This window comes from Botrytis porri, assembly GCF_014898465.1.
Source record: "Botrytis porri strain MUCL 3234 chromosome Unknown BPOR_002, whole genome shotgun sequence".
Lineage (NCBI taxonomy): Eukaryota > Fungi > Ascomycota > Leotiomycetes > Helotiales > Sclerotiniaceae > Botrytis > Botrytis porri.
The window spans coordinates 3,498,706-3,520,535 of record NW_024066076.1 but is presented as its reverse complement, the minus strand read 5'-3'; the positions used below and the strand labels follow the sequence as shown (position 1 = coordinate 3,520,535).

The 21,830-nt window shown below is 41.4% G+C and overlaps 7 protein-coding genes across 7 annotated transcripts; 4 read left to right on the top strand and 3 right to left on the bottom strand.

Annotated features, from left to right (window-relative positions):
- Window positions 1-404: 404 nt before the first annotated feature.
- On the top strand, window positions 405-1,534 carry EAF01_002039 (uncharacterized protein; the record flags this gene model as incomplete). Its single annotated transcript, XM_038910289.1, has 2 exons — window positions 405-519; window positions 1,020-1,534. The coding sequence occupies 2 exons, from the start codon at window positions 405-407 to the stop codon at window positions 1,532-1,534; spliced, it is 630 nt and encodes a 209-aa protein (XP_038775101.1).
- A 2,029-nt stretch (window positions 1,535-3,563) lies between these two features.
- EAF01_002038 (uncharacterized protein) lies at window positions 3,564-5,117 on the bottom strand (the record flags this gene model as incomplete). The annotated part of the gene is made up of 4 exons (XM_038910288.1): window positions 3,564-3,586; window positions 3,639-4,271; window positions 4,322-4,737; window positions 4,804-5,117. 4 exons carry the CDS (start codon window positions 5,115-5,117, stop codon window positions 3,564-3,566), a joined length of 1,386 nt encoding a protein of 461 aa, XP_038775100.1.
- A 314-nt stretch (window positions 5,118-5,431) lies between these two features.
- On the top strand, window positions 5,432-7,692 carry EAF01_002037 (uncharacterized protein). Its single transcript, XM_038910287.1, has 2 exons — window positions 5,432-6,918; window positions 6,974-7,692. The coding sequence occupies exons 1-2, from the start codon at window positions 6,240-6,242 to the stop codon at window positions 7,345-7,347; spliced, it is 1,053 nt and encodes a 350-aa protein (XP_038775099.1). The 5' UTR covers window positions 5,432-6,239; the 3' UTR covers window positions 7,348-7,692.
- A 621-nt stretch (window positions 7,693-8,313) lies between these two features.
- Window positions 8,314-9,528, top strand: EAF01_002036 (uncharacterized protein; the record flags this gene model as incomplete). Its single annotated transcript, XM_038910286.1, has 4 exons — window positions 8,314-8,433; window positions 8,485-8,533; window positions 8,583-8,997; window positions 9,057-9,528. The coding sequence occupies 4 exons, from the start codon at window positions 8,314-8,316 to the stop codon at window positions 9,526-9,528; spliced, it is 1,056 nt and encodes a 351-aa protein (XP_038775098.1).
- A 462-nt stretch (window positions 9,529-9,990) lies between these two features.
- Window positions 9,991-10,413, top strand: EAF01_002035 (uncharacterized protein; the record flags this gene model as incomplete). Its single annotated transcript, XM_038910285.1, has 1 exon — window positions 9,991-10,413. One exon carries the CDS (start codon window positions 9,991-9,993, stop codon window positions 10,411-10,413), a length of 423 nt encoding a protein of 140 aa, XP_038775097.1.
- A 5,957-nt stretch (window positions 10,414-16,370) lies between these two features.
- On the bottom strand, window positions 16,371-17,450 carry EAF01_002034 (uncharacterized protein; the record flags this gene model as incomplete). The annotated part of the gene is made up of 2 exons (XM_038910284.1): window positions 16,371-17,228; window positions 17,325-17,450. 2 exons carry the CDS (start codon window positions 17,448-17,450, stop codon window positions 16,371-16,373), a joined length of 984 nt encoding a protein of 327 aa, XP_038775096.1.
- Window positions 17,451-20,338: 2,888 nt separating this feature from the next.
- EAF01_002033 (uncharacterized protein) lies at window positions 20,339-21,413 on the bottom strand (the record flags this gene model as incomplete). Its single annotated transcript, XM_038910283.1, has 2 exons — window positions 20,339-20,857; window positions 20,922-21,413. 2 exons carry the CDS (start codon window positions 21,411-21,413, stop codon window positions 20,339-20,341), a joined length of 1,011 nt encoding a protein of 336 aa, XP_038775095.1.
- Between the last annotated feature and the right edge of the window lie 417 nt (window positions 21,414-21,830).

Below are 21,830 nucleotides of genomic sequence, written 5' to 3'. Positions count from 1 at the left end.
CTGGATCGATCATTATCCCAACTCAGGCTGCCCTCGATACATCACTCTCTCCGTGCAACAAGTGCTCCTTGTCCTCCATAGAACAACGCTACAAAGCTGGTCTGAGTCTTTCAACCCTTGCGCACATTTGGTATCTTGCAGATTTTCTCATGATGCCATATTGTCAAAATATCACGAACAATTATATATACCGACTTCATTGCCACATCGCCGCTCATAATTATGGGGATGAACGTTTTTATGACCGCAGCCCTCTCATTATCAACGAGTTTATCGATGCAGTTCAAATCGCAGTCACGGCTGAATCAACAATGGTTGGAGAAATCAATCAGGTAGTGCTTGTACTCGAATAGTTCCTCGCTTGTAATTCTACCTACAATAGGTGGACATAAGAGCAGAAAGATATGATACCAAAATCAGTTCTTGAGGGTGCAATGCTTACGGTTCGAGAGAGTAGTGCGGCGCAAAGGCAATTCACAGATGAACCACTCGAAGATATTCGAGACTACTATGAGAACTGTGGGTGAATATTTTGTGCATGATGATATCGATGAAGGATATCATTTCCACGATTTGAACTGGGATTTTGGTTTTAATGATGTTATGGGGCCGCGTTGAAAAGAAGCCGGCTTGACAATGTATCCTACTACTGCAATCGAAATTAGAAAATGACAATTTATCCAACTTTCCGCCGGTCAAAGGTCACATTGTCATTGATTCTTCTTCTAGCAACTCATGGCTACTTCATACCATGTATTTCCTATAAACTTGAAAGAGGGTAGCTTATTTATTCGAGTTCCACTCTATAAATTAATATTGATAGGTTAGAAGTGAATACCAAGAGACAGGAACTGTACAGTTTTTTCCCACAGACCTTTATCACAGACGAAATCCTCCAACAAACACAACTGTCAAATTGCATACAACATAGAGAGATTTACCTACAGATCATCGTGCAACCATGACGACACCTTCATCTTCACGAGATCACTTCAATTTCTAAGCTAATAATCGCTTAGTTCACTCGTCTTTGAATTTCCCAAGTGAAGATAGTCAAATCATCGAGCTTCCAGATATCTGTCCCAAGTTATTTTGTCATATTGTTCAATACATGAATACCACCTCAATCGACACACCAACATCTGATAATAAAAGGAGCGAATGTCCAAATCTTCCTACACTTACATACATTTGGTTTTTGGCTCACTACCTCTTGATTCCGCGGGTCCAAGATATCGCCATTCTTCGCATATTCGGTCTTCTGGACCATGTGGAATCTGAGCCTGTATTTGAAGTTGACGAAATGGTCACTGCGTTAAACATCGCATGTGGTACAGATGGAATTATGGTTGCAGATGACAACAATGTGTATAGTCTCTTGGGGAGTTACATGATTTGGCATTCCGATTATCGTCATTGGACTGACGAACAGAAAGATAAAGTTCCGAGAAAGGTCTTGTATTGGCTGATACGTATCAGCGAGTTACCGGAACTCTTTGTCGATAGATCTGGGCGCAGGAAGCCTGAGGTGTGATTATGTTGACGACAAGATTGACGATGAAAACGCCATTTGTAATTTGACAGACTACGTACTTCAGAATGATGAGGAAGTTGACAAATAAACAGAAGCAGGAGTCAAATCCTCATTCGGGTGTCCAATAATATGGCAAATACCCACATGGGCGAAGAGCTTCTACAAAGCTGCCCCAGGTTTCCAGCGGCCTGCTACCTAACTATGTGACTTGACTGTGCAACACTTTACACATCCAGCCCGATAGTAAGCAAACTCTCACAAGTAACTCTATTCATTCTCCAGACTTTTACTTTAGATGAAGCTAGAATCTACCCATCCACTGTGAAAACCAGTTACGAGTTTCCTACACCTCTTTTGGACCCATTTGCAAACGTCTCCAGCTGCCTACCATTCTCTTTGCTCTGATCATAACGGTCTCAATGCCATAAATAACACATCTGACTCACAAGCTTCAATTATTCTACCTCTTCTCCAACACTGCGAAGAACACAGGTAACAAGATCACTTTTTAATTATTTTTCTTTCACAAACGAATTCTTGTATCACAATGATCCCCTTTTTGTTCTTGTCTTTCCATATCTCTCTTCTGCCACCAACAAAACATTTACCTTACCATGAACTGCTTTCTTTTCTTTCTTTCCTTCCCTCCGCAAACGTTCAGTGCCATCGCAAGAATGAACGACGACGTACATATGTGATACGACCCAGCCTGCAACAGGCATTTCCCCGCTTCACCTGTAACAAAATAATCATTAGATCACCAGCCTCGAAATTCCTCAAAGGGCAACTTTCATTCATCGAAGAATAGCTCTCTGTATTAGGGTTATGAATCTCGAACCTCAATCATAATGTCTGCGTCAACTTTACACCCATCTTCAACCAAAACCATTGAGACAATGCCTACCCTCATCTCCTTTCGATGGCCTCACCTCCGCGCCCACAATCCAAAACTTGGGTGCCAATAGCCTCTCCCAAAAAGGCACAGTGATCGGTATCTACATGCTTCTTGAACCCAGCAAATCTAGTGTTTTGAAGTTTTTGGGAAAAGATCTCAAAGTTTATCATTTCAAGTCTGTGAAAGATCTGAAGAGATCGTTTATAGAAAGCAAGACATAATTCGTACTGCAGAGTATTAAGATCCGTCGAAGAAGCTGTTTACAAGCAAGATGTATTCTTCATATACAGTATTCAGGTAAGCCGCTCTCATATACAACGGATTGACGGACGAGGCAGAGTATGATGCTATCTGTCAAGAAATACCGTCCGTTGTTGTAAATTCCCCGGAGTTTTTGTCCATCTTGTAACCAGTCGCGGAAGAAAAGCATATAGGTGCAGTCATTTTCTGCTGTGGGCTGAGTCTCATGTAGGAGGATCTTTTGAAAAAGGAAGGGTTATTCCAAGCAGCCAAGATTCAGTTAGAAAAGTTGCGTGTGAGAATTCTGTAATCTTGAGGCTTCGAGAGACTGGAATTGGGTAGATTAATTCTTAAATTGTTAACTTCACTATAGCTTTTGATGCCGTTATCACGGAACTACCTAGTAGAGTCTAGAAATGAAGGTAACATCTGAAGTGCATGAAACCTGATTTCAGAATGAAGTTGGCGTTCCTCTACGCCCTAGATAAAAATGAAATAACCGTCAACATTCGCGAACTTCTTCAAATGGCATATGCAGTGTTCCGATGTGGTTTGGACTTTTCTCCCTCACACTTGTGCATATCCTGTTCCCTGTTTATAGCAAAGACCTACTTGGAATCTACTCCAATGCAGGAAGTCCATTTTAGATGGAAGATAAGCTGGAAGTTACATTTTCACATATATCAAAGATGAGAGAGGATCATTCATTTCGTCATATGCTGGAACATACATTGTTGACCTTCTTCATTAATATATTACCATCGGCTCTCATCAATCACGAGGCATACTCGGCGTCTTCTGGAAACCCGTTTGGTCATATTTAAAATGTCATGATTTGTCTATGATTACTAGTCTTGCCGTGCAAGCTATGCCAAACGCCGCCAAAGAGTCACACTATGCGTAGAAATTGACAGTGTCTGTAATGAGTCAGTATGTAGAAAAAGTGGAATAGAGTCATTGGAAACATACCCTTCTTCTTAGCTTGGACCTCCGCAATGGCATCGACATAATGTTCGTGGCTGATCTTGTTCTTTCCCATTCTAAGTGCAATCATACCAGCTTCCACACATACCGCCTTCAACTGGGCGCCACCAAACTCATCTGTACTTCGTGCCAATTCGGGCCAGTTAACAGCATCATCAACAGTCATTTTACGGCTGTGAATCTTCAAAATTTGGGCACGCGCTTCTTCGTTTGGTAGAGGGAACTCAATCTTTCTATCGAGACGACCAGAACGGAGCAAAGCAGGATCAAGAACATCAACTCTGTTGGTTGCTGCCAATACCTTAATACGATCATCTGAGGCGAATCCATCAAGTTGATTCAGTAGCTCCAACATAGTTCTTTGTACTTCACGATCTCCGCTCTTCTCACTATCGAAACGTTTTGTACCAACAGCATCTAGTTCGTCGATGAAAATGATTGCTGGTGCCTTTTCCTTAGCTAATGCAAAACAATCTCGTACTAGCTTTGCACCATCACCAATGAACATTTGTACGAGTTGAGGACCGGCGAGTTTGAGGAAGGTTGCATCTGTTTGCGCGGCGCAAGCTCTCGCGAGGAGTGTTTTTCCAGTACCAGGAGGACCATACATAAGAGCACCTGAAGACGTCAGCACAACTGGTTATACACATAGAATATATGAAACAAACCTTTGGGCGCCTTGATACCAATTTTCTTGAAACGATCAGCTTCCTTCATTGGCCATACAATTGCTTCGACCAATTCCTCAATCTGTTTGTCCAACCCTCCTACATCTGTGTATTTTTCCGTAGGTTTCTCGTCGACTTCCATTGCCTTGACTCTGCTATCATATTCCGCAGGTAATGTATCTAGTACGAGATACGAATCCTTGTTGACACCAATCAAATCACCTGGCTTCAACTCATCTGGGTCCACCAGACCAATTAATGGAAGGAATATGGTTTGTCGAGTGGAGGTTTTAATAACTGCAGACTTTCCGACTCTGGTAGCATCGAGATCGATATTTGCGCCTTCCTCAGCAGATTCAGCTGTTGGGTCGAGATCGAGTAACTCAACAACGTTTCCAACAAGGTATGGTAGTTGTCTGCATAATGTCAGTGGACTGGCTAAACTGTGGTAACAATCTGCCAATTATCATAGCTGTACCTACCTGTTATTTTCAATCTTTTCAAGGTTGTCCTTGATCTTCTCGCCCATTGCAGCCTTCTCATGTGATAAACGTTGAAACTCGCTCTTCATGATTCGAGAATCATTCTCTAAAAGTCGTTTCCTTGTGAGAATATCTTGTGTACCTAAGCTATAGATCTCCTCATCTATAGGGTCCTCTTCCTTTTCAGGTTCAGCATCTTTCATTTCAGCATCGGCATCACTAGTTTGGGTTGGCTTCTTGTCCTTGTCGCCATCGTCCTTCTTCTCTTCCTTTTGCTCTCTCTCGAGATCATCGAGATCTTCTAATGTAGACATTTTGTAGTTGAAGTTGTGTTTGAAAGATTCGAAAAGGGCGTATGAAGTGAAGTTTTGAGGTAACTGCGATGGGATGGAATAATGGTAAATGTATTGACTTTCAAATGTTGTTTCAATATCGAAGAGCTTCCAAACTGACCTGGAGCTTCGGCGCGACGTATTAGCGAGCAACTTAATACAGTACTGTAAGGCAACCAAAAGAAGGCGCGGCTCAAGGCTGTAACCCAAAAAAGAGTGAGATGTTTTCACGTGATTGGATTACAAATTCTAGTTCGAATGCGGCTGGCATTCCTCGTCTTTGTACGAAATCTTCTCTACCTACTTCTTCCTCACCGACAACCTTCCCGACAACCACCACCACCGCTCGCTCGCACATCAACTAGAAGACTGTGACATTATCGTTCTTGAACAATCACAAAGTTGCCGGTCATCTTTACGACGATAATTTTGACAACTTCCCAACAACGATTTTGATACATCATTCACGGACGCCTTTATTGGTCATTTGTTCTGCGAAAATCTTCAGACCCGTCGACGAAAGCAGCAAGCGCACTCTCCCACCCTACATTCTTCTACCTTAACGACATTTAATTCATTCGACTCGAAGCTCAAGTCGACGACCGTCGCATAATTAGGTAGTCGAGCTCTTTACAAAGTCTTTCTTAACCTTGTAAAACGAATTACATCTCAGTCGTTTCTTTTTTACAAATCAATCTTTCAAGTACCGCCACACTCATATTCACCAAATCACTTTCTATCTATTCTACAAATCGACCATCAATATAACACACACTCAGTCGTTCTCGAATCTTCGTCGACCGTAGGTGAATCTTCATCGACCGTAGAACTGAGTCTGAATCATAGATCAAGGGACTAATTTCTCTGTTGTCGTACTCATCCTGATATTTTAACTCAACCTAATTTCCCCACAATACCGCCAAACTGCATTCTCCGCTTTTCATCAAGCTTTCAACTACAATCCTTTGCGATAAACCTACAGGAGATATCAGAACCCGTCTAGCTGTCACGAAGAAAAGAACACAGGTTCGCCGCAAGCTAAAGAGACGTCCAGTCTTCGACAAGCTTGATAATATTTATCGACCAAAACCTTACAAACCAAAGATGATGGCTCAACCGCCGTTGGACAAGAATTTAGAATGGAGTCAGAATCTGAACGTCACAGTTATGTGCAAGGACTGTAAGGAGATTCCACCTAATCTCGTCGAAGAATTTTCTTCTGGAGATTTGGTCTGCGATACATGCGGTGTAGTTATTGGTGATCGTATTGTCGATACTCGCTCTGAATGGCGTACATTCTCCAATGATGACCAGGGAAATGACGATCCTTCCCGTGTTGGTGACGCAGCTAATCCTCTCTTAAACGGTTCTCAACTTTCGACCACAATCGCTTTTGGCGACAGCAGCGTACGCAGTCGTGAGCTTTACCGCGCCCAAGGTAAACAAGGCACAGACAAATCAACAAAAGCTTTACTCGCAGCCTACAAGGAAATTGGCGCTCACTGTGATGCTGTAAACATTCCAAAGAACGTTTCGGATACCGCGAAGCACCTTTTCAAACTTGTCGATGACGCCAAAGCCTTCAAAGGTAAATCCCAAGAAGCCATCATTGCTGGCTGTATCTTTATCGCTTGCCGTCAGTGCGGTGTTCCCAGAACCTTCCGTGAAATCTACGCTTTGACGAAGGTTTCGAAGAAGGATATTGGTAGAACTTTCAAAGCACTTGAGAAATTCTTTGCTTCAGACAGTTCGGCCAAGAAGGCGACTGCTGATGCTACTGGTGGTAAGTTGTATAAGCTGAAGATCTTATACTGGTATATATTAACATTGCCTTCAAGCTCTTGCGGCCCCAGATGGTTATCAGACAACGACGTCGACCAATGCCAAAGATCTCTGTACTCGTTACTGCAGTCAACTTGGTCTTAAGAGCCAACAGTTCGTCAAGATATCCCAAGGCCTCGCTGAAAAGGTTTCTACCGTCGGTGATCTCGCTGGTAGATCGCCTTTGTCAGTTGCAGCCGCTTGTATCTACATGGCATCAGCTCTCCTCGGAAAGCCAAAGTCTGCAAAGGAGATATCCCAAGTAGCTGGCGTTAGTGATGGAACTATCCGTACGGCATATAAATACTTGTATGCGGATCGAGAGAAACTCATTGAACCTGAGTGGATTGCTGATGGCAAGGGCAAAATGGAGCTCCTACCGGTTAGTTAAGTGGGTGATACCACAAAACCTAACGGGGTCCTTTTGCTTTGGGATTGAGATTGGGCGAAATAAGGCGTAACTAATGATTCTTTTGGGCTTTCATTGCGGTAATGATCGATACTTAGGCGTAATTGCCTTGTATTCGAATTCTGAGTTACATTTACAGGGCGAGAATGGACCGAAAATGTCCTGGGTTCTAGAGTTTGTGGTTTTGCTTACTGGCGCAGATAAGACAGGTTTGAGAGGTCTGAAGCTCATGCTAAGAGAACAGTTCTTACGTCAACGACGATATTAACAAAAAAAATGGTTTGTTTTAATAAGGCTTAGATAGAATAATCTATCGCGTAAACCTGAGTAGATCTTGACATGATATCATGTGCCAAAATTGTTCATAGTGACCATTTGACATATTAAATTACTCCTCTCCCGCCAGATTGCTTTGATGTTTGATAAGTAGAAGATCATCTCTTCAACCAATCCTCCACAGATTGTTCATCCAATGACTGATTATGCTTCGATGTTCAACAATTGCTCCGAGGGTGTACTTTATCTTATGTACTGACCCTACCTATGCTTTCAATTTCATGTTTTCCTCCATCTTCAGCGAACGCGCTTCGAACTCTATTCTAAATTTAAATGTCAGGAAGGAAAAGTTATAAATAAACATTTGAATCCTAACAGCAATATGTATCCACCTAGGTAGTCTAATAGTTGAATCCAGATTGTTGCTCACCATTTCTCCGAAGATACCTCGGCATGTGAGAGTGGCCGAAGTGTGGGGATTATGAATGGAATTCCGGGGTAGCTCAAAGCTCTTGGTCAATGGTGATCCTCTCTTTCTTCCTCATCACATCACATCACATCACATATCTTTCAATTCAATTCAATTCAATTCAACTCAATTCAATTCTCTATTTTCAGGAATCACTTCAAATTTGAAAAATAATAGTAAAATCATATCATATAATCATCAAGATGTCTGGTCCAGGAGCTGGTTTCGAATATCCCGCAGAGGAGGTTTCTTGGTTGAAGAGAGATGTTTTGCTCTTTGCTAACAGCATTGGGTGTACGAATGATGAGCTACATTTCTTATTCGTATGTATTTGATACTCAATTGGAAACGGCACATTTTAATCAAAGGCACAGGAATTACATCCCAACTTTGCCGTCTTTCCAACATATCCTGTTCTTCTCCGTAAGCCTCCTCCCCCTTTCGCTTGATCAATCTGCTAACATAGACCAAGCATTCAAACTTACAACCCAAGAAGTAATTGACTTCTATGCCGCCTCTGCCGCAACCCCAATCCCCGGTGTGCCAAAATTTGACTACAGACGCGTGCTTGATGGTGGACGTTCAATGACTTTCCTCAAACCACTCCCACCTACCTCCGCTGGAAAAACCTTCGAGTTACGCTCTAAAGTTATCGGCGTATATGATAAAGGAAAATCTGGCACTGTTGTTGAAACACAACAGGAGATTGTAGACAAGAACAGTGGAGAAGTATATACCAGGGCCGTTGGCAGTGCGTTCTTTGTTGGCCAGGGTAATTGGAATGGACCGAAGGGTCCGGCGACTCAGAACTTCCCTCCACCCGAAGGAAAGAAACCTGATGCTGTTATGGAACACCAAACTACAAAGGAGAGTGCATTATTGTATAGGTATGATTCTGTCTTGGAATGCCGTTCGGAGTCTCCGGCTAATAAATGACAATTGGCAGATTGAATGGTGATTACAATCCTTTACACGCGACACCTGAGCCAGGGCAAAAGATGGGATTCGGAGGGCCCATAATGCATGGACTTTCATCATGGAACTTCACCGCGCATGCGCTCTTGAAAGCTATTGGTGGTAGTGATCCTAAAAACATTAGAGAGTTTTCATGCCGATTCGCATCTCCGGTCAAACCAGGCGATAAATTGATCATCGAGATCTGGAAAACTGGAGAAATCAAGGAAGGATGGGAAGAAATTCGATTCGTCACCAAAGTAGAAGGTGGAAAGGTTTGCTTGAGCAACGGAAGAGCTCTAATGAAGACTGTAAGTGGCAGTCCAAGTGGTGGAGATGGAAAAATGCTAGACCAGGGCATGGCTAGTATCAAGGCAAATTCTGGTTCGAAGACTGGTGGTGCTGCGAACTCTCCTGGATCTTCAGCTAGAGAGGAGAGCAAGGCTCAAAAGAGCAAGTTGTAACTTATGTTTCGGCGTTTAAGTGGGAATAGGAGCATAGATGAAGGACTATAAATTGGTTGGTATCAGACACCCATACGATCAGCACCACAGGCAGAATGAAATATAAGATGTCGGAAATCAGAATTGGACTAATGAAGATCACCTACTTCCAAAAATTGTAACAACAAAGCTGCATAGCTTAGTATCTGAATGGTGTTCGGATAAAACTTGAACAGTCTCGAAGTCGAAGGTTGTCTTGTGTCACAAAGAACCTCGAAATGAAGTTTTGGGTGGAACAACACCAGAACAATGTGTCTGGAAAATCTATAATTGTGATGCGATTATCGATGAGATAAAAAGTTTTATTCTTCAGCAATAACTTCATATTACAACTATCTATCTTACAACATTACAAACAATCATCTACACAACATTTCCAAGCAATCTCTCAAAAGATCAACAACTTTATCAACCACCGCAAAAATGGCACCAAATTACAATGAGAGCGAAATCGCTAAATTCACCCAAGTGGTACGCGACCATTTACTCGAAAACAAGTTTTCCAAATGGGTTTACATCGCGGTTACCATGACAATCGAACAAGCCAGACACCTGGAAGGAGGCGACCTCTTTGCATCCGATCCTTGGCCCGGTCGCATATACACCGTTAAAGCTTGTAAAAACAAGTGGTATTCCTTGGTGAAAAAAGGAGAGGTTGAAGAGGCTCATGCTCCAGTGACTGATGAGCTTGCAATTCCTGATTTGATGCATCAAGTTTGGGCCAAGGAAAAGGAAGAAGAAATGCTCTCTATCTTCTATGGTACTGACTTTCCTGAAATCCCAGAAGATGTGTTCGAGGAGATTGAAGCGGAGTTGGAACGTAAGAAGACAATGCAAGCTCAGTGAGCTCTTTCTTTGTCTTTATCTTACCGACTTCCTCTTCTCGACCTCCAGAATCAATCAGTAAGTAATTTCTGAGAAGCTAAATCTTTGAGACTGGTTCTCATTGAGCTTGGCTCTCGAGTTGCCCGTCGGTAGAGTTTCTTTTGTTTCTGATTAGCGTAATTACACTTTCCTCGACAGGATTTCTTTTGTTCTTTTATTTGCTCGGATTGTACTGTACTTTTTTTTTTTATAAAAATATTAAACCTAAAATTTCTTCCATGTCTGTCTGTGATTTTCCTTTGTGCAAACTCTTTGTGATGCCTTTTGCTCAATGCTAATGCTGTCTTTGGACTTGATGAACAACGCCTTGTATAAACAAAGAACATTGTGTTGTTGACTTGCTCCTGCGAATTGGGGAACTTTTGGAGGCGTGTATCTAGATCCCCATTTGAGAAGCCGTTTCAATATCAGTCATCAATTTCCTTCCCCCATAATCTGAATACATCTCTTTTCTCGTTACTTCTCCTCATTCCTCATCTGTTAACATCGTCACCTCTCACTTCATCCCGTACGAGTCGTCTTCTTGAAAATAATCCGTAAGTAATTCATTATCCCCCAAGTATTACGTTGCAAGATAGAAGTGAGGTTCCTAAAGCTCATCTTAACTTAGCTATCAATAAACTTGCATGATTTGTCTTTGTTGATATCTTTAGAACAGTCAATATAATCTTGGAGATTACCGCTCGAGGCCGCGAACGATACTCTATTTCTATCGAAACTAAGAAGTACGGAGATATCTTCACTAACATTAGAGAAATTTCACAGTCAAGTTTTTCAATAGACTTGTACAAATAACGTGGTTTATCATCATGCGGCCCATATCATCATGCGGCCCACTTTCACCTCAATTTGCACCCTTTTATTTCAACACGCGTTTTATCAACAACCCACGATGCATTCGAATAATGAAGAAGCCCGTATACTCCTAGCTATCGATGCTATTCATAAAGACAAAAAACTAAGTGTTAGAAAGGTTGCTACGATGTATAATATACCACGTACAACACTACGGCGTAGAATAGACGGTTTTACCCCTCGTACAGAATATCGACATAAAACCCATAAACTTACAGAATTAGAAGAAGAGATCATTATTCAATATATTCTTGATATGGATTCGAGAGGTTTTCCACCTAAACTTAAAGGGGTGGAAGATATGGCGAATCATATTCTTGAATCGAGAGGTGGAAAAGCGGTTGGAAAGCTCTGGGCGCATCGATTCGTAAAGCGTCACAAAGAATTAAAGACGCGTTTTAGTCGTGTTTATGACTTTCAAAGAGCTTTGTGCGAGGATCCTGAGTTTATTCGAAAGTGGTTTCGTCTTATATCGAATATGCGAGCGAAATTTGGTATACAAGATTGCGATATGTGGAATTTCGACGAAACAGGCTTTATGATGGGAGTTATAAATGCTGGTATGGTAGTTACTAGTGCTGGGAGGAGTGGTAGGAGTAAAGCAGTACAACCAGGCAATAGGGAATGGGCGACAGCGATCATATGCGGTAGTAGTGTAGGGGAAATCATACCTCCATTCCTGGTGGTTCAAGGACAGGTGCATCTTTCCAATTGGTATACGGAAACCGATCTTCCTGCAGATTGGGCTATTAAACCTACTAGCAATGGGTGGACGAACAATGAGACAGGATTGGAATGGTTAAAACACTTCGATAAACATACAAAGGATTGCAGAGTAGGCAAATACCGAATGTTGGTGCTAGACGGACACGAAAGCCACGAATCCATACCTTTTCAATCATATTGCAAGGAGAATGATATTATATGCGTATGCCTACCACCGCATTCAAGTCATTTAACTCAACCACTTGATGTCGGATGTTTTAATAGGTTAAAACAAGAATATGGTACTCAAATTGAGGGGTTTATAAGGGCACATATCAATCATATCTCAAAGGTCGAATTCTTTATAGCTTTCAAAGCTGCATATCAACGATCGATCACGAATCAGAATATGAAATCTGGATTCCGAGGAACAGGATTAGTCCCCTTTGATCCTGAAATAGTACTCTCAAAATTAGATATTCGAATACATACACCTAGTCCTCCTCCTTTTGTCAATTTAGACCTCTGGACCTCTCAAACTCCTCACAATCCTACAGAAGCTCTTTCTCAATAAACATTAGTTAAATCTTGAATCAATCGTCATCAATCAAGCTCTCCTACACCTATATTTGAGACTGTACTAGCTCTAGCTAAAGGCACAGAGAGATTAGCTCATGAGAATACACTTTTAAGTGCAGAGATCCGTACACTTCGGGCAGCAAATGAGGCATTAAGCAAGCGTCGACGTGCGAAAAAAACCCAATTGCGTCAAGGAGGAGTACTTACTGGACAAGAGGCTCTTGATATATTATCTCAGCAAGAGGTTGATGTTCAGATTCAACGCGACGAGCGTCAAAAAGGGAGGAATCCTAATGGGGAAGTATCTTCTAATAGATGCTGTAGTAAGTGTGGAAAACCAGGTCATAATTCAAGAACTTGTCAAAACGATATAATAGATCCTAGATTATTAGATTCTTAATAGTTTTAATCAATTGAATCAATTGTTGTTGAGTAATATGGATTTAAAAATACAAATTGAGGTGAAAGTGGGCCGCATGATGATATGGGCCGCATGATGATAAACCACGTTAGATGTCGTACAGGATAATAAAATAGAAAGGTAATTGGTTCGCATGTCAAAAATAATGACGCGAACAACTCAAATAACCGTGAATACAGCAATTTAATGCTCAATGCTTCCACTACTAGACACGTCTCAAAGCTAACGGGATTAAGATCAAGATGTTCTGAAGTGTACTTTCTAAGATTGGATAGGGATTGTGAATATTACATGATTATACCTACGTCTTATCGTAAAACTTGAGAATTCTTTTTCGTAGAAAATAAAAGGAGGGAGGAAGTAGTGCGTCAGAACGTGGAGTGAAACGATATGGTACTGGCTAGCTATATGTACATTTCTCAGGAGGTAGTAAATAGTAAAGATACCGACAGCGAAGTTGATGCCAACGATAACCTAGTCTGAGAGTAATAAAGCGTCGATGAGGAGTTTGAGATATGGAGCAGTCTGGAGTAAATACCTAGCGGGGCTCATTCATGTATACATAGTAAGATCCATATATGCTAAGATGAAAAATACCACAATCCAAGGTCGTGAGATTGATACGCCAATCTCTCTCTCTCTCTTTCTATATATTTAAAAGTATTTCAGATATCCGCGGATTAATATCATCCTAATAACACGAGAGAGAACTTCTAAATCTCTCAACTCATAAGATCTTGATAGATTTTAGATAGATAACGTAAGTCATGGCGTAATGCGTCTAATGGCGTAATGCGTCTAATTGCGGGGAACCACTCTATTAAAATCTCAATTACTCAACAATCAACTATAATACAATCTCCAGTATCACTTTCAGATTCATCTTCAACTTCTTCTCCAATATCCTCTTCAGTTTCAGTTTCATATTCAATTACTTTCCCTTTCCCTTTTCCTTTTTTCATTGTCTGTACCTTAGTAGCTTTTTCGACTTCCACTACTGCATCACATAATTCTTGCGTAGAAATATGAAAATGACCCTTCAAAACTAGTCTCTTTCCTTTCTTACGTATCGTACGTTTCTTAATAATAGCTCGTAAATTATTCGCATCGTGTTGGTGAACAATACTTTGAGCTCGAAGTTGCTCACTCCCAATCGTCAATTTTCGAATGTATTGACGAACCGGGGTTGAAAGAGTCGTATCATTTTCAATTGTTGAATTTAAAAGGTTATTTGCTGTTTGTAAGATTGCTACATCCGGGGGTGAGCTATTGACGAAGACTTGGTTAAAAATATCAAATTGGGTTGGTTCTTTGGATATTTCGACTTCGGGGGTAAACTCTCGACCCAGTGTACGGAACACTCTCTGTGGATTAAATGGATGTAACCCAGCTCCCCGCCATGCCGATTCGATATTTTGATGATGGCATACGTCGGCTCGAGCTTTAATATATGCCTCCATCCATTCAATCTTTTGTATTCGTACAAGTTGAGCTTGATTCAAATCAGAAAGTGCTGCGGTGAGCCGTTTTTTCAATGGACCGAAAACCGCAACATCAAGTGGCTGAAGCAAATGCGAGGTATGAGGAGGAAGTATAAGAAGTACAATTCGATTTTGAAGGCAGTGAGCTATAAAGCTTCCACTAATATGAGAATCGTGGCCATCGCAGATGAGAAGCCGATATTTGCCACCTGCTTTTGCACGAGTTGCAGGTTCGAAAACGCGTTTTAGCCATTCTAATCCATGAAGATTGCTTGTCCAGCCCTTTGTATTTGCTGAAAAGAACCAGCTACCAAGAACTTCCTTCGGAATCCAATTTTGAAGGACATTTTTACCTTTAAAAATCCCGAGTGGTGGAAGAATGGATCCATCCGCACAAATACACTCTACCATTGAAATCCACTCTTGACGGCCTGGATGTGCTTGATGTTTTGTACGAAGTGTAGAATCGATAATAATTCGAGTTGATTCCATTGTCCCAATTGAATGTCCAGATTCATCCATATTATATTCGTCTTTCTTCTCAATTCCATAATCCTGAATCGCTTTTTGATACGCGTCAAACCAAGTACTACATGTTTCCCTGGTTGCACCATCCATTCTTACAGATTCAATTCGACGGCCAATAACAACTGTAAGATGAGGATGTCGTTTGATAAATCGTGGAACCCATTCATGACCAAGAAGGTGTTGTGGTGGGAGTTCAAGGGAGTCAAATGAGGGGCATTCCAAATTATAAGTCCGTTTTGAACGTAACTCCTCAGCCAATTCTTTTAACAACTGATGGCCTGGTGAATAGCCGCTAATTGTCAATTGCTTTATCCACTTAAGAAGTACATTCTCTTGTACAGCAGAAAGTTTCTGTTGCGATTGACGTGCTTCAGAACGCGATGAACCCCCTTTGACGCGTCGCGTCACAGTATCTTTAGAAAGCCCCAGTTCTTTTGCAGCTTCATATAAAGACTTATACTTTCCATTTTGAACTCCTAATACTGCTTCAGAAAGTCGAGATTCCATTTCCTGCACTTTTAAACTTTTTCGACGGACCATTGTTGAATTGTTGCTTTTTTGATGGGGTGGTCCCCCACAATTAGACGCATTACGCCATTAGACGCATTACGCCATGACTTACGTTACCGCTTTCTCGAGTATCTTTAAATGCTTCTATTAAATACAACTTTGCCAACCAATCTTATGGAATAAATACTTCTGATCACCTAACCTTTCATCCGACAATCTATATTGGCCTCCTAAATTATGAGACGAAATCATCGAGATTAAAGGATAAAGTAGAAAACTACTGAGATGTTAACATCTCGTACCTATCAGACGAGAACAACACCATCTGCAGCTTTCATATGAATCTTGAATACTATCATCTATAAACGCAAGATAAAACTTTGAATCTCTGACCTTGGTATGAACACTCACCGTTGTCATCTCTACTAATGTGATTATAAGTTTCCTAGTCTTATTATTTCCTAGACATTTATACTCTACACCACGCAATAAGAACCTATAGTAATTCAATCATTTCCATTTGATATAATCTCGTAATTCCTTTTAAAAACCTAGTCCAAATCATAGTGCTAAACCCAGACAGTTTGATACCTATCTCGACAATCGTAATACCAACACTAGTCCCTTTCTGTATCAGTCTCGGTATCTAGCAACCCAAACATATTCCCAATTCATTCCAGAAAATCCAGAACATAATAGAAACCCCGAGTCTTTCATATACTCAGATATTATCTCATGCCCAATCCTAATGCTAATGCTAATCCTGATCCCAATCCCTAATATAACCACAAACCAGTCTCAACCTACTCCAAGCATAACAAAATGAGATAAGGACCCCCCTAAACAACATACCCCCTCATCCTCTCCTCCACCAACTCCTTGGCAATTTCCCAAAGTCTCTCTCCACTCCTCGGACTCCAAATCTTTCCAACACTCTGCCTACCCTGAAAAATTCTCCAAAGTACCAGTATCATCCTCGCCTCTCCCGTCCTACCCCGCTCAAACTTCTTTAGCTTTTCCATACCCTCAGCTTGTCTCTCTTTCCACCATTCGTTCAATCTGACCGTTCCTGCAAGTCCTATTCTTCTGCACTTCGTATCTGCAGAAATCTGCAACCAAGCTACTATCGGTCCATATGTAACGAGGTTATGCTGAAAAACTATGACCGCTCTCCTTGTATCAGCACTCTCATCTTTCAATTTCTCAAGAAGATTAAATCCCAAGATAGGGATGAAAATACAAAGAACTGCTAATTCCGATGTACTGAGGCGGGAGAGAAAATCAATTTGACGAATTCGAGCATGCCAGTCATTCTTGACACCCTGGGTTTTATCGAAGAGCTCGTATAATAATTTGAGCGCTTCTTCCTTGAATTTCTGTCTTCGGATTTCGAGCTCGGGTAGAGGAATAGCAAGGGTAGGCGGATCGAAACCTACGCCACCAGCCCAGTGAATAGTGGGGTGGTAGCATTGGGAAAGGCGATCGTGGATTATCTCGTGTGTGATTCGTGCGCGAGTTTGAGTTTCTAGGAGGTGCGCAAAGGTGTGAGTGATGTATATGTTGGGGGTGAAGTCGTTAGATGTTGGTTGGTTGCGGACGATGAAGTAGTTGTTTTGGTTTACGTGGGCGTTGGAGTAGAGATTGATGGCGGTTTGGGTCAAGCCTCGTTCGTATGTTTTGACGAGCTTCTTGAAGGACTGCAGGAGGTCAGTCGAGTCATCTTAAGTATGGTAATGAGTAGGCTCTTATTGTAATGCTCAAAAGAGGAGATGAAGGAAGGGGTTATGACTGACACGCGAAAGCTTGATTAACATGACAACGTTCTTAGGCGCGTCATGAATGACTAGGTCTATAATTCGCAAGCATACATCCGCTGGTAACTCTGCTCCCCCATTGGAGGTTAATAGGTTGGTAGCCATGAGATTACTGGACATGAGAAGTAAGAACTGAAGTAAGGTTGAGAGCTCAAAAGCTGGAGGAATGATTCGTGGCAGAAACGCGTAATGGAAGACGTAGAAATTGTAGCTTTTGTGCAAACGACGGAGACTTGTAAAATTTATGGCACGAGTCCGGGAAAGACGGGACTGTCTGTTGTATAGGAGAACAAAGCACCAAGCCTCTTATACTAAGAGTTCAAAAGAAAGTGATTGCGAGTATCTGCTGATTGTTAGGGAACATGAAAAGAGATCAAGAATCTACGTAGAGAAGTAAGCAGGAGGGACTTAAAAACAAACCTTTTTGGTCAATATTCTGGGTGCCCAAATTGGAACAACAAGCCAAAATTATTACCGGGATATATCCCTAGAATTGAACAACTATTACCAGACTTATTCACCAATGCTTATCCTTATTTCATGGAAACATCCTTAGGAACGACTATTTATATCTTTATGCACTATGACACAGTGTATATCTTCAAACAAAGCTAGCAAAATAGAGAAGTTAGTACCTATACACCAAGAGACACACACCACAACGAAAGGATTTTTCTAATTTCAGTAGAGGAACAAAAACAAAGTAATAGGCATACTTACTGACTGGATCTCTGGGAGAATTTGAGCATATAAAGAATCCATATGTCTAATCAGAAATAACTGATATCCTGTAAACAGAAGTATGAGTTTTGATGAGATGTCAATGAAGCCATTAAGCGAAGATTCCTCAAAGCTTTTCCACAGCCTTTTTTCCATCGATTTATGTAATCTTGTGAGATAATGAGAGACTTCAAATGTATCAAGCAATCGATCCCACGATACTAAAAGAGTAGCAAATACTCCAGGAGAAGTTCTTAGAAGCCTAGGACTTTCCATTTGTGCCAAACTTTTCGCAATTCCACAAAGATGATGGGCTTCCAACATTCAAAATCGTCTCGATCCAAATATATCTACCACTCTCAATTATGGCCCCTCAGTATAATAATCAGCATAAGTATGCTGAGCCAAGGAAGTAGTACTGGATGCCTAGGACTTTCCACTCGTGTTAAAATTTAAAATTTTGACAATTCCACAAAGATGAGGAACTTCCGACCTTCACAATGGTCTTGATCCAAACGTATCTGGTATGCTCACTTATGGCCCTCAGTATAGTGATCAGCATAAGTATGCTGAGTCAAGGAAGTAGTACTTGCTCTAAGCTCTGAGACATTGTTGAACAACTCTAAAATTGTTGAACGATTAAACTTCAATATTTCCCTATACCTGGAAGACAGGAGTGCTTGTTATTATCTTAGGTATAATGCCAGGAATCTCCTTGGAGGACAACAAATATAATTGATAAGGAAAATAGCAATACATCTGGAGTGTTAACGTTCATCTATGGATGATTCCACCTGGACACCATTTTATGAGCACCCCTCATGGCGGCGAAAGACTTTGAGGATATCTTGTCAAGTGAAGAAATGAATGGATAAAGGGACGATTGTTCATGAACCCAGGACCGTGGTATTCGTAAATATCTTTCTTTCCATGCATTGCCATAGTCATTGCCACATCCATGAGTGGGCTTTCATCCCATTGCTTTAAGTTTTCTTTTTGCACTCAACTCATCAGCATCAGAAACTTCTGTGTGAGATAAAGTTATATTCAAGGAAGATCCTCTACTGCCACAAAGGTCGAATGACAGTTTCCTCCCATATCTCCTTCCTGTTCGTATTGACCTCAAACCTGTGATCAATTGTCTGGATGGTAAGATTAAATAACTTTTGCAAAGTAACCTTAACTTTGCATAAAGAGATCAGCCACTCAATAGTTTGGTAGATTGCGATCCAGACTTCTAGTAAGCAGTATCCCCACAACACATTATGTCATGACATGTCTTGTATTTAACAAACCAAAATCAAAAAAGGTGTTGGATGTCCTCACCCAAGAAAAGCTCGAGCCACTTCGGAATAATAATAACCCAGCCCGAATCTCGTGATTTCCTTCCTCTTGCAAGTTTTTGTTGCATATCTTAATAGTTGATTTCAACTTTTATTTGTCCACCAGTTAGTTGTCTTTTGAAAGGAAAAAGCTGTTTGTTCAGGGTTTGCATATGAAGGTTTCGAAAAATACAATTTTTTCAACTTTTCAAGATTTTGGTTGGTGGTTCTGAAAATTGGGAGGGAGGATGATGAAGACTTGGGGATCAAGGAAAAGTTGTTAAAAAGTTGAATTTCCAAGGACTGGAGGAGGAATGGGTGTTGAAGGGAAGGTGGTGGGTGTGAAGATTGGGAGAGGGGAGTTGGGGGCTTTTCGATCTAAAGGGATGAAAGTTAACTCTTTCCATGGGATTTTGATTTTGGGGGGGTTGAGATTGTGTAGGTGTTGCTGTCATATCAAACAATTTCTAAACTTTGCGCTCTGTGAGGTTCTAGGAAGATTGTCAGAACTATGTGGATTGAGATTGCAACATTGTTCGGCTTTTTGAGCCTCAAGTATGGTAAGAGATCAAAATTTCAACTTTTTCCCTGCAGTGGTCGGTGAGTATCCATATATAAAGCCTTGTGATGGTATTACGTTTACCTCTTACTCAAATTACATTACAATGGGGAAGAAATGATGATTGGAGGAAGTTAGGTGATTGTTGAGTCGAGGGATTTGAGGGACGACGCCTGCTTGCGCCACCAAGGGCACTTCCTGCTTCTAAGAGAGTATTGCTTCAAATTCGATTACGAGAATTGGTATCAAAATAGATGCATATGAAATACAAAGCAGGCGTAGCAGAACCATAGACCAAGCCTCAGGGGTATCATAATGTAAACCAAGTGTTTCCCAACCTCCAATGCCTACAAAATCCAACGATGACCACCCTTACATCATGAAAGGAAGACCTAACCTCTCCTAGAACTTCTTCTCCTTCCACTTAATGATTTCACACTCTCCTTTCCACTAGCAATAGCTTTTCTACTTCGGCTCTTGACCTGATGTTTTTCGGCTTCATTCGCGACATCTTCCTCCAATCCAGAACCGAGACTAGTTCCATGAATCCAATCCAATAAACCCCATGGTGCAAAATTTCCTTTTCCTCGACTTTCACTGTGTAGATCTTGACGTCGTGTAATTCCGCCGAGTATGATTCCGGGGACACTGCTATATCCGGACGATGCAAGTGTTTCTTCCATAGTGACAACAGAGAGGGCGAGGAGATATGTCAGAAGATGGACCCGGAAAATCACCGCTGGGAGATAGATAGGGATGAAGCGGAATAGTATGTAGGAGGCTGGATGATCGTAATGGGCGACAAATGCATATGGAGAAGTGATGGAGTGGTAATAACTCTTGTGGCCCCGGCTAAGGAAATTTGAAGAGCGAGCGTGAAGGATGAAGCGATGGGTATAATATTGTATGAACTGATAGAAAGTACAGATTAGCTATAGCTGTACATCTTGGCAGGTACTTCGGAGAATCACTGACCTCACGAACAAGAAGACATTTCAAAGCATCCTTGGCGATAGACCATGGCATGGGTAAGGTAGTAGTGACTCTTAGCGCACTCTTATAGTGCAAGATCTCCGTAAGGGCCATTTCAAATGCCGCTTGAATGCCGATTCCCATAAGGATATTGAACAAACTGATCCCCACCACCCGGTACCATTCTGGAGCCTTTGCTCTAGACACCTTTGATCCCCCCGTTCGAGTAGGTAAAGCTTGTTTCCCTTGCCGTTTGACTCCTACCGATAAGCTTGGTATGATAGAATCAAATATTAGGAATACAAATGAAGGCACGATGAAGAACAGTAGTCTTATCCCTAGAGTTCCCACTACCTCAACTCTTAAAGCCGAATGTGATAGTACGAGAGTCGACCATGTCATATAAAAGAACAAGAAGTTGAGGGATGTAGAGTATGTTGAAACCGATGGCATGAGAAACCATCCCACCACCGGGAGCGATAGAAGAGCATCCATAGTGTAGTCTTATCTTGCAAACCGTTCTTCTAATGATGTATGTCTCGGAATAGTGAAGATTTGCACACAAGATTGGAGCGTACTGTGTCTTAGATGTACTTTGCGGATAGTGGAGAGAGGAAAGACGATTCACTTGGTACGATATGCCAACGAAACGGCCCGCTCCATACCTAGTTCATGTCGACAAAACATTCGGCCCCTCGTGGTGACGATGTCATAATTCTGACGTTTCTTGATTTGTGTCCACTTTTTCCATTCATGTGGAGGATAGCTGGACTAATGCTAGCTTTTCGCTACTGCATCAGGGGTTCGAATTAGTCTACCCGCCGCTTGAATTTATTAATGATTTGGACCGGCAATGAAATTATCCAAGACCTTCTTCAGCTCGGGCGTTGTATATTTCTTGACATTCCTTTT